At 39.6% G+C, this 12,249-nt stretch overlaps 1 protein-coding gene across 3 annotated transcripts in view; it reads left to right on the top strand.

Moving 5' to 3' along the window:
- ARHGEF25 (Rho guanine nucleotide exchange factor 25) overlaps positions 1-12,249 on the top strand; it is a gene marked incomplete at its 5' end in the record, with an annotated part of 100,817 nt that overhangs the window by 74,395 nt on the left and 14,173 nt on the right. For all 3 annotated transcript variants that reach the window (XM_081316591.1, XM_081316590.1, XM_081316592.1), the window contains 8 exons: positions 948-1,051; positions 1,546-1,615; positions 3,167-3,256; positions 4,094-4,186; positions 6,639-6,689; positions 7,135-7,212; positions 8,039-8,233; positions 8,978-9,158. In XM_081316591.1, coding sequence (XP_081172717.1) covers positions 948-1,051; positions 1,546-1,615; positions 3,167-3,256; positions 4,094-4,186; positions 6,639-6,689; positions 7,135-7,212; positions 8,039-8,233; positions 8,978-9,158 — 862 coding nt within the window. The remainder of the gene's footprint in view (positions 1-947; positions 1,052-1,545; positions 1,616-3,166; positions 3,257-4,093; positions 4,187-6,638; positions 6,690-7,134; positions 7,213-8,038; positions 8,234-8,977; positions 9,159-12,249) is intronic.

Consider the following 12,249-nt stretch of genomic DNA (forward strand, 5'->3'; position numbering starts at 1 on the left):
CATTACCGCCAATGAGTTACTTCTAGCTGAACTCTCACAGTTTTGCAAGAATTCAGTTTTTCCAGGTTTATAGTCAAAGCGCTATAGTCAAAATGGTTTAATGGAAAAGAGAGGGTAGTACAGAAATAATTCCTAAACTTTGATGAATACCAGGAAATGGAAGAAAAGTTAGTAGCAATGTGTGTTCCTTGCTTGTCAGTCATCCTCATATTTTCTGAAGTCCTTGAAAAAGAGCGCCTGTTTGCTTCTTATTGTGCAGTTCAATTGGGTACTTCTTTTCCCAACTTAATAAAAGCACTACCGAGGGAATATAAATCTATCTCAGCATAGTACAGTAGTCCCCAGATATTTTGGTTTTAAATTGCAATAATCTCTTTACTTTGAGATATTGTTAACTGGACTAATGGGAGTCACAGTCCAAGCAAAATATCATGGATGCAGAATGCCTATCTCACTATGAGGTATAGGGTTACATTCTAGGTAAGGATTTTTGAGTTCGTGATGCAACTTGGTACAGACTTGGTATTTGTACCATGTTCAAGGTAAACAACTTGATCTTTATTTTAGCAGGTCAATGTGTGGTTAACCATTTCTCTCTGAAGGCATCTTACCAGCCCAAAAAATCTTCTTCTGTGACATATTTCATTGATGAAATGGACAGACTTTTTTTTAAGGGAATTTGTCAGCTCTGCTCTCATTGAGGAATCTGTGATGTGTTTCTGAATATCAGGGGTTCTCAGGGATTCCTCAAAACTCAGAACACCGTAGCTGCTATAAATAAGGTCTTTGCCCATCTACTCCCTTTCTCCCCGTTACCAAGTCAGAGCCCATCACCCCTCATTTCTGTCAGGACAGGAATCCTGTCTTAATCCCTCCTTCATTCACTCCTTCCATGATTTAAAGAAGAAGCAAAATAGTTCCTCTAGCCTATTCTTCTGATTTTGCAGGGCTATATGGTGACCATGAATACCCGTGGCATCCCTGAAGGTATGAAGGGCAAGGATAAGATAATCTTTGGGAACATCCACCAGATCTATGACTGGCATAAAGAGTGAGTGAACAAGCAGTCAATTCTGGGTAGAGCATGGCATGTGGTAACCGTCCTTCCTGAGAATGGCACTTTCTGTTGAAAGGTAGAACTTTCCAATAATTAGGCCAAATTGCTATAATGGGAACGGTATTCCAGGGGCCATATTTGGGAGAAGTCTAGTGTAACTTTGGATTATGACTTGGCAACTGTTTCAAGGGCTAATATTGACTCAGTGATTACCTAACTAGGTTAACCTGGCCAATGTGAAATTAGCAAGATAAGGGACAAGAGCTTCAATGGGCCACTATCTTATGGCTGAATGGATTAGTGATCCTCTTTCCTTTCTTTCCCAAAAGAATCCAGTCCTGAGAAGGACTCCTATTTCTTAGCCTCATTTGAAAAGCACTTTGATTTAAGTCTATCATATAAAAGCCAGGAGGAAAAAATGAGAAGATGGGATAAGGGCACATATCTCATGGGTACCATATCTGCTCCCTCTCCTCCCCCAACTGCAGTTATTTACTCAAGCAGCTGGAGAAATGTCTGGAGGATCCTGATCTTCTGGCTGAGCTGTTCATAAAGCACGTGAGTCCCTGCAATTGCTATGAGGAGGGTAGAAAAGCTGTCCGAATAAGAAGCAGAATGATTAAATGAAATTTTTGTATCAAGGAGCATATGTTTTTAGTTTTTAAAGACTGAGACAAAACAATTATCCTTTTTATATGCATTAAAACATTTTCAGAATGGCATGGTCAGAAGCCGAATGCTGACCTAGATGGAGCTTTAGTTTGATTGAATCATCTAATTCCTCTGGAACGTATGTCCAGTAGCTCCATTAACTTAGGGATTATGCAAGTTTAAGCATAAAGGAGGAAATCTGTTACTCAGCTTAAAAAAAATCTAGATGCTCTAATGATGGTGATACTGATCCCTTTTTCTTATCAAGCATTTGTTAGACTGACTTATGGCATATTGGACAGAAGAGGTTTTTTATTGTCTAGGAGTATTAGTAATTATTGTCCCACATCTGGTGATAATAGCGTGATAACAGTGCAAATGACATGAGGTATGGAGTTGCAAAGTGAAACATTATTTACCTGTGACACAGATTTCCCCACTTTGTTGGATTTTAAATCTCATAATCCTCAAGCATCATGATCTTTGGCCATTCAGTTGGTGATTATGAGAGTTACCAAATATATGAAGGTTGGAAAAAGGAACATTCTTCTGATAGAATGAAGGTGGAATGGACTATTCCATGTCAAAGGCTGCATCTGTCCCAGTCAATTCTATGCTGCACAAGACTATTTCATAAAACAATTTCACTATACAGTAATGAAGAAGTCTGGACACTATAATGTTTTAAAAACACCTTTGAAAACTGGGAACATTGCCTTAGAATGGATAACTTTGTACTTTTTTTTTTTTAAAAAAAGGATTACATTCTAAATAATATCGAAGTCCAAAGAGAGGAGGGATGCCATGAATCATTCACACCCTGGTTGGATCTTGTTTTCTATAAAATTATTTTGTTGTTGCTCCAGTGAATTTCCAGGATCAACCCATAGTTGTAAAAGGAAAGTTTGCTAAAATCAGATGCTTTTCCTAGCCTACTATTTGACTGTAGCAATTTAACAAAATAAGCTCCTGTAATTGAACAAAATTGACGTAATCATTCAACGAAACAAGCTCTGATCCCAAATAAATGTATGTTATAAGTGTGTGTGTGTGTGTGTGTGTGTGTGTGTGTGTGTGTGTGCATGAGATCAGGAAAAAAATACTACGTTTATTTCTTAATAAGTATGTATATTCAATAGTTACAACTACAAGCTGTGAAATATAAGCGATGAAAATTATACATGCATTTACTTATAATTTGCTAGAAGAAACTAATTCTGAGTTTCCTGAAGTGTAATTGGAAGCATTATAGAAGTAAATGCTGGCTTAAGCATAGATAATGATGAAACAATAAAAATGTCCCAAGGGCAAAGGCAGCATGTGCCATAAAGTAAGATTTTCATCAGACTTAGTAACTTGCATAAATTGCTCAGGAGCTTTGGGCCTGTCTCTTTAACATACACGTTGTTAAGTTTTATCCAAAGTGTTCCACTGAATTGTTTCCCTGTTGTATTCTAGGAGCGTCGTTTGCACATGTATGTTGTTTACTGTCAGAACAAACCCAAATCTGAGCATATTGTTTCTGAGTTTATTGACACTTACTTTGAGGTAAGGGGTTATGCGCCTTGACTGCTGCTTTGTTCTTTCTTTCTGCCCTCAGCCTCTACCACATAACTTGCTTGTGTCTCACTCATCTCCTGCCGGCATAAGGGAGCCTTGAGCTTGTGCTCTAGTGTGTCCCTTTCTGAGCCAATGCAGATGAACTCCAGGCAATCTCTTTTGGTCCCGTCACCCAGCAGCTCCCTTCTTGAGGAGAAGCATTTGTATGGAGCCAGTGCCACCCAACACATCTGCCTCTTCTCGCACACTACCACACACATTCATCTAAATGTGGGTAGGCAATGATTTGTGAAACCCATGGGAATAACTCTGGGCATCTGTTAGCCGTAATTGAGGTGAGAACTCCTGACTGAGGAAGATTTTTAAAAGCCATGTTACCATCAGAGGTTGCCTGCATTAACTCTTTAAATTGGCACAAGTAGTAGATGAGCAGCTGGTTGACTGGCCCCAGGCTACAGAATTGTCTTTTCTCTCAGAAATACCTTTCCTTGAGCTAAGTGGGAAAGAAAGGTCTTTTGAAAGAATGAGGAATTTTTTTTTATCCCTGGGGCCCTTCTGCTCAGAGATAAAGAATAAAAGACTGCAAATGTTCTTCTATGCTAAGTTCCATTCTAAATATGTAAATGTGTGAAGCTGCTTTTAAATGTTAGCTTTTGGGGGGGGCGTGTTTCCATCTTGCTTTCCCAAGTCTCTAAAACTAGTCTTTCACTTGCAGGTGTCCTTTTAAAGCATGTCACATTTTGTGTGGTATCTGTATAGCATGCACAGTCAATCTCCCACACATTTTTTTACAGACTTGGCTGTACATCATTTTCTCTTTTCCAGGAACTGAAGCAGGAACTGGGGCATCGCCTGCAGCTCAACGATTTACTTATCAAGCCTGTACAGCGGATTATGAAATACCAACTGCTGCTCAAGGTGCTGAAGCAGAAAGTGGATTGTTGATCTCCAAAGCTAAGGCAAAAAGACTGATCTCCAAAGGTCCCCAAATTTGAAGGCAGTTCCAGCAAGGAAGAATCTATGCGCATATTTCCTGCTGATCTTTAAAGAGCAAGCTTCCCATGCCTGTTATTCTCCAGATGGCTGAAACTCCAATTGCCTTCACTCCCATTAATTACACGAATGCCCATCTGGAGAGTACCAGGTTGGAGGTGGCTGCTGTAGAATCCAGAGGAAAGCAATTGGTGAAAAGGGATTCCTAATAGCATCTGGGTTTTCTCTAGGGCAGTAGGCCAGTGAAATGTCACAAAAGGAGTGGCCATTCCAACTGGTGGTGTTCTGTCACCCCCTACTGGACATTAATTCTATCTAGTCCACAGACTGAGCACAATAATTCAGGCTGAGGAATTATTACAACATTATTGCTCTCCCTCCTGCCCTGTTGTTCCAACTAAAAGCTGCTTTGGGCCCATTTTTTGTTAGGTACTGCTGTCAACCCTATACCTACCCCACTGAGTTATCCTAGAAGCATTAACATTCTTTTTTTTCTATTTAACCAAAGAGCCTTGGTGGAGCAGTGGGCTAATGCCTCCTTAAGTAACACCAGCAGCCTGCAATTAGTGCAGGTTCGAGTCCCACCAGGCTCAAGGTTGACTCAGCCTTCCATCCTTCCGAGGTAGGTAAAATGAGGACCCAGATTGTTGGGGGCAATAAGCTGACTTTGTAATAATGCCGCTTGGGGGGGGGAAAAGCCCTAATAAGCAGGCATATACATAGAATGAAGGCTATTGCTAAGCACATTGATTTCTGCTTTAGATTGTAAGCCGCCCTGAGTCTTCGGAGAAGGATGGGATTATTAATCATAATCATAATCATAATATTTAGAACACTCACCGATTTCCCCAAGCAGTCTTTATAGTACTGCTCCCATTACTTAATAGAATCTAGCCCACAGTTGACCTCTCCAAACACATGATGTATTGCTAGAGCCAAACAAATACATGAAAGCCAGCACATAATTTTGTTGAAGCAAGATTGCTTCTGTTGCTTCTGGTACTATGATAAACACCTAGAAAGGGGTAGGGATGCAATTCCTCTAAACAAAGGAATTAATTATGCAAATTAGAATGTAGCTGTGATTGGATATAACAGTACACATGTATTTGTTTGGCTCTAGCAATACATCATGTGTTTGGAGAGGTCAACTGTGGGCTAGATTCTATTAAGTAATGGGAGCAGTACTATAAAGACAATGATGTATTTGAGAAAACAAAGAGGCAGTATTTCAGGCAGGGAACTTCTTTTATGTATTTATTTTCTAATGGGTTTACTTCCCTGAGCCTTTTTCATCTTTTAGTATCTTCTAAATCTATTGATATCACTCAGGTTTTTGAGTATTTTATGGCAAAGCTAACAAGTTTTAGTGTTTCCCAGGACCCTGGGAACATAATTTAGAGAGAGGGGGATGCTTTGAAAGAATTATATTTTCTCTTACATTAGTCCAATAATGGGTTGAATTATATACAAGCTTGCATTTTTTAAAATAAATAAATAAATTATTGTTCATCTTTAGAATTTTAATTTCAGCTGTTCTCAAGATTAATATAGTTTAATGTGTTTTGTTAAGATATTCACAATATGATGAGTGTGATTATGATTTGAAAAATTGGCAGATGTAAAAAAAAAAACCCACCCTCAATAGTTTTGCTCCAAATGGCGTTACCTCTGCACAGTACGTGAATGTACACAAATGTTCGTGTAGCTGACTTAAAAGCTGGGAAATTGATCCAGTTATAGATTCCTGCCTAATGGGAATGTTGGCCTTTATGCAAACAAAATACACAGCACTGAGATTTTGTAATGGCTCTGCTGCTGCCAACTATCTTCGGATGGGATACAATTGAGTTCTAAATCATGACTCACCTCTTCTCCAAGGAGATTGGAGTTTATATTACTCTTGTCACATTTGGTAGCCTTCAGATGTGTTGGACTGTAGATAAGATAAGATTGTCATGTTTTTTTACAGTGGGCCCAACGGCACACATCAAAAAATTAAATTTAGTTGCCCGCTCTCAAAGTGGAACACATACATGACACACACCTAACCGTATATACATAACAAATATTAAATACTGGCCATCTTAAGCTTTCATAAGTGGTCATGCTGTTAGAGTATTATGGGTTTAGCAGATGCCGAGTGCAAAACAATCAGAGTTATATTCCCAACGTATTTGAAGGGGACACCAAATTGGTATACACTGATGTAAGCTAAGTCATAGAACAATGGTAACTAGTTAATGGTAACAATGGTAACTATAGAACAATGGTAACAATGGATGGAACTCATGAGCAACTAGCTCATGTAACTCTCTTTCTCTCCCTGATAAAAACACTTATTCTTTCCCTCTCTTCTTTCTCTTGCTCTCTTCAGGATTTCCTGAAGTATTATAGCAAAGCTGGGAAGGACACAGAACAGCTGGAGGTAGGAGTTGAAACCAGTGGGAGCTATCTTAGAGCCACTGTTCCCCTAGAAATAATCTCAATATTACACTATTGCTTTTGAATGAAAAATTGCAGTCACATGGACCAATTGGAATATCCTGTGGATTGGTTGGAATACCACCCAGCATTTACAAGATTGACAGTTGTGAGAAGATTGGCAGATGGGGGATCCACATCCTATATCAGTTATTGTATATTTGATATACTGTATCTTCAGATCTCAGGCCAGCGAAGCCTTCTGTATGACTAGCAGATCTTATTTTGTGATTTTCCCTCAATTTACCCTCGCCTTTGTAGTTTAAGATGTAGGAATAAAAGGTTATTATAGCTCACTGATGAGCCCTGAAATTGATATATCCAGTGGCATCAGTCTTGGAGAATCCAGCTCATCTTCTGTAGCTTCATTCCCTACGTTTGAATTTCAGAAAGCTGTAGACGTTATGTGCTTTGTTCCCAAACGCTGCAATGACATGATGAATGTGGGACGTCTTCAAGGCTTTGAGGTAAATTCTGAGGATTGGTGTCTGGTTGGAGACTCTTAGTTCTGATTTTTCTGATTAGCTAGCTGATTACAGTAGACAGCATTGAAATGATTCTCTTCTCCCACCGCCCTCTATCATCACTCCAGTCTTACAGTGATAGGAAGGTTGTACATCTTCAAGGAAGGGTCTTGATTGGCTATTTCTGAAGGATCTCAACTTCAGTACAAATATACTTGGGAACGGGAGCTTAAAATATAGGATATCACAGGGGTGAGGGTGGCGGGGAGAGGTGAGGACAAGATTTAGGGACATTTTGGCCGGAAGGAAGATTTAAGATAGATGTTTTGAAACACTCGATGGTGCAGTTGTTTAAACTACCACTCTGGCATATGTGAATGCTGTCCCAAGCTACATTTTAGAAAATTGTTGACAGGGAAAGCTTCCCTTTTGGTGGGAAAGAGCCTTTGAGATAAAAGGTAAAGGTAAAGGTTCCTCCGCACATGCGTGCTAGTCATTTCCAACTCTAGGGGCCGGTGCTCATCTCCGTTTCAAAGCCGAAGAGCCAGCGCTTGTCCGAGGATGTCTCCGTGGTCATGTGGCCGGCATGACTAGACGCCAAAGGCGCACGGAACGCTGTTACCTTCGGACCACTACGGTGGGAAGGTAACAGCGTTCCGTACGCCTTTGGCGTCTAGTCATGTCTAGTCATGTCTAGTCTAGCCTTTGACATAGAGCAGCATTAAAAGGGTGTGCTAGGCCATACTAACCTTCAGCTCTCAGAGTAGGGTGATTTTATATGCCATTTAAACAGTTGAATAAATTGCAGTTTACTTTTTATTTTATTTAGGGGAAGCTGACTTCTCAAGGGAAACTGCTGCAGCAGAACACTTTTTTGGTGATAGAGCAGGCAGGCGGGATCCTGGCCCGGGCTCGTGAGCGCCGCATCTTTCTCTTTGAGCAAATTGTCATCCTAAGTGAGACCCTGGAGCGAAGGCGTGGTCCATATGCTGCCCCAACATATGCCTTTAAGAGCAGCATCAAGGTATTCCAGAGTTGACAGTGAGGAACTGAGATACACTTAAGCATCTGGCACTTACTCATAAGGGACTTTACAGTGGAAATGTTCCATATCCAAAGTTAGGTGCCCCACCTTTCTACAGGGGCCTTGTCTGTTTGCATGCTATAATATCACATAGTAAATTTGGTATGCTGTTTGATATATGCAGATATCTGGACTTACAGCTGCAATTTGAGAATATGTGGACAAGACTAAATAGAACCTGTGTGGTAAACAATGCAGCAGATCTAATGGGGAAAAGTAATATTTGTTTGATTTCCATGCCTTACACCAATCAATGAACGTAGCTTCTGTTTGCATCAGGATACAACCATATAACCCAAAAGCCATACAATTTCTGTACTGGCAGCCAAAAAATAAAAAGGTGATGTTGAGACTGGGGTTGTAATACTGTACTTTATGCAATATATCACTGTATGGCACATGTTTTATGTTTTATGAATTGGAATAAGCTAAGCCTAAGTCTACTCTCAGAAAAATAAGTAAAGACTTGTATTTGCTTGATTGCTGAATCTCTTACTCTCTCTGAGTGCCTATTTTATTAATATAATTTTCTGGCTTTTTAGCATTGTTGCCTGGGAAAAGATACCATACTCGTGTGGTCTGGATTATTCCTGGGCCAATTTCATTTTATTGTCTTTATTTAATCTAGGGTATAGTCTGTCTCAGTTGCAGTCACAACTCTAGGTCGATCCATTTCTCTTCCAGGTAAGCTGTTTGGGCCTGGAGCCTTGTGTGGACAACGATCCCTGCAAATTTGCACTGATCTCTCGTGGCGCAGAACGGGGCACCATCCGTTATGTACTGCAGGCAGCAACACCGGAGATTGCCCAGGGCTGGGTGACTGACATTAACCTCATCTTGGACACACAGCGTGACTTCCTTAATGGTAGGAGTAAAAACATACCAATTTTGGCCATTCAAATCATGCAATTGGAAACTGCCTTTTAAACTTTGCCCAACCTTCCTCCATGGCTCCAGTATTTCTTACATCTCATTCTCAGCTCATCATGTGGACTGGATAGGATGATTGCTATGAAATTTCCACACTGCTTTGTGGAAATACGGGAAACAGTAGTTCGTAGATAAGAAGTAAAATTTCAAATTGTAATTTGAGTTAAAGGTAAAGGTAAAGGTTCCCCCGCACATGCGTGCTAGTCGTTTCCAACTCTAGGGGCCGGTGCTCATCTCCGTTTCAAAGCCGAAGAGCCAGCGCTTGTCCGAGGACGTCTCCGTGATCATGTGGCCGGCATGACTAGACGCCAAAGGCGCACGGAACGCTGTTACCTTCCTACCATAGTGGTCCCTATTTTTCTACTTGCATTTTTACGTGCTTTCGAACTGCTAGGTTGGCAGAAGCTGAGACGAGTAACAGGCGCTCACTCTGCTACGCGGCACTTGGGATTCGATCCGCCAAACTGCCGATCTTCTGATCGACAAGCTCAGCGTCCTAGCCCACTGAGGCCTTCAAATAATATAGTAAGCTTTGGCTTTTGTGGAATTTGATGTATTTTGGATTAAAGGCCTGGAGACTAAAACATATGAATAACGGTTGCAGGATTTGGGTTTCGGCTAGTCTAGAGAAAAGAAAGACTGGGGCGGGGGGGACATGATACCAGTATTCCAGTGTTTGAGGGGCTGCCACAAAGAGGAGAGGGTCAACTTATTTTCCAAAGCACCAGAGGACAGGACAAGAAACAAGGGATGGAAACTAATCAAAGAGAGAAGCAACATGGAATTAAGGAGAAAGTTCCTAACAGTGAGGACAATTAACCAGAGGAACAGCTTGCCTTCAGAAGTTGTGGGTGCCCCATCATTGGAGGTTTTTAAGAGGAGACTGGACAGTCACTTGTCTGAAATGGTATAGGATCTCCTGCTTGAGCAGGGGGTTGAACTAGAAGACCTCCAAGGTCCCTTCCAGCTTTATTCTGATTAACTGATCTTGTATTTCACCAAGTCTCATATTTTTGATCCAGGTACTGTTTCATCAGTGAAGGAACTGTTTAATTCTCCCCTTATTAATTATTTGCCTTTTTGTTATTCTTGACCTTCAATGTCATATATATCAGTTTCTTACAGTATCTCAATTTTGCAGCTTTTTTTCTTTGCCACACCAGTACCTAGGTTGATCATTGAAATAGGCAGAAATTGGGCTTATGTCTCAGGGAATCCTTCTAATAGGTAAGGAACCAGGGCAACAGTTCCATCTCAGCTTGCTGCCTTGCATGCTGGTTTTCTACTCCTAGGAAAGTTTTTGTTATTCATAGATGTGATTCCCACTTGTCAATTCGTCTATAATTTTCATTCTAATAAGATCAGGTCTTAATGAAAGTGAACAAAGCAGCAACAAACATGTCTCACAAGGGAGTGCTTTGATTTGTGCAGATCAAACACAACACAAAACACATCTGAAGGAAGGGAGCTCCAGAATCCCAAATGGAGGTCGTTCTACTCACTACATAGAACAAGTTTGCTTATGCTGCCTTTTTAATACTTCCATTTTTTTTAGTTGGACTATTTACTTTAATTTTAAAATTTAGAAATTATCTGAGTCCACAAGACAGTAGGCAACTGACAACTTTTAACAACAAGAATGATAAGCAAAAATCATTGACATACAAACAAACAATTCATAACCAATGATAAATCCCACAAAGGCTTGATACTATCCCTAGTTCAAGGCCTGTGGAAACAGCCTGCTCTTCTTCCCCCTGTCAATATTGACTGGAACCAACCACAAGAAAGAAGAACCTCTAAACATGGTATCATGATATCAAAATCACTGACAGACCAAGGAGCAGATGCTGTTATGACTTCTCCTTGCTTAGCAAGGCTGAGCCATCTTAAACAGAGCCATTGGGAGGGTAATGGAATATGTAATAAATGTGAAGAAATAACACCATTATACTATCCTTATGCTTCATCAGATTATAGTAAAACTAGCACAATAAAGGAGTAATCTTATACTTAAGTTCCGTAGTATCATTGTTATTAGATATTCCCCCCCCCCAAAGATCAGGAAACATTGTGCAAATAAGCACAGATATATACGTCCGAACAAGAACAATTTATATCTTTATAAATTATTTATAAATCTATCTGGTCATATGATATAGTGAGCATTTCAGTTGTTTATAAAAACATTGGCCTTCTGAATAAATGAGAGCCAGAATATAACAGCACTTCTCTAAATATTACCCTGCCATGAAAATAGTTGATAAGGAGATCATTTCAGTATAATAAATCCCCTATTATTTTGGATTGGTGACAGCAAGTTTTTAAACTACATTTATTTATTTCCAAATTAAATTTGCTACTTCTAATCAAATAAACCTGGTTTCAGCACATGAAGCCATAGCAGTATAATATGGGTTCCCAAAGGAGTTTGTTTATTTATCTATTTATTTATCTATTTATTTATTCAACTTGTATACTTCCAAATCAATTTATCTGACTAAAAAGCTTTAAGAAAAAGTGAGGCAGGAATGAAGAAAATCTGAGGAAAATGTTAGTTTTAAAGAATAGCACAGAAAATTAGAAACCACAGAGAAAACAGGTGCATAGAAAAAAGAAGAAAATTGATAGCAATAGCACTTAGATACAGCTTCATAGTGCTTTACAGCCCTCTATAAGTGGGGACCCTCATATTACCAACCTCAGAAGGATGGAAGGCTAAATAAACTTTGAGCCGGTCAGGATTGAACTCCTGGCAGTGGGCAGAGTTAACCTTCAATACTACATTCTAACCACTGTGCCACCATGGCTTTTTCATTTAACAAAAATTAATTCCAGTTCCTGGACAATAAACAAAGCTAGCTTAATTTTTTAAAAAAATGTGAAAATGGTTTTATGTTATAAAACCAGCATGAAAGATATGAGACTTACTGACTAAAAAAAAGATTAGTTAAAGAAATGAAATATTTATAAATATTTTCAGGGAACAGAACAGGTTGAGGAAATAAAAGCTGAAAGAAAAGAGA

Source organism: Vipera berus (assembly GCF_964194415.1).
Source record: "Vipera berus genome assembly, chromosome: 2".
In the NCBI taxonomy this organism is placed as follows: Eukaryota; Metazoa; Chordata; class Lepidosauria; order Squamata; family Viperidae; genus Vipera; species Vipera berus.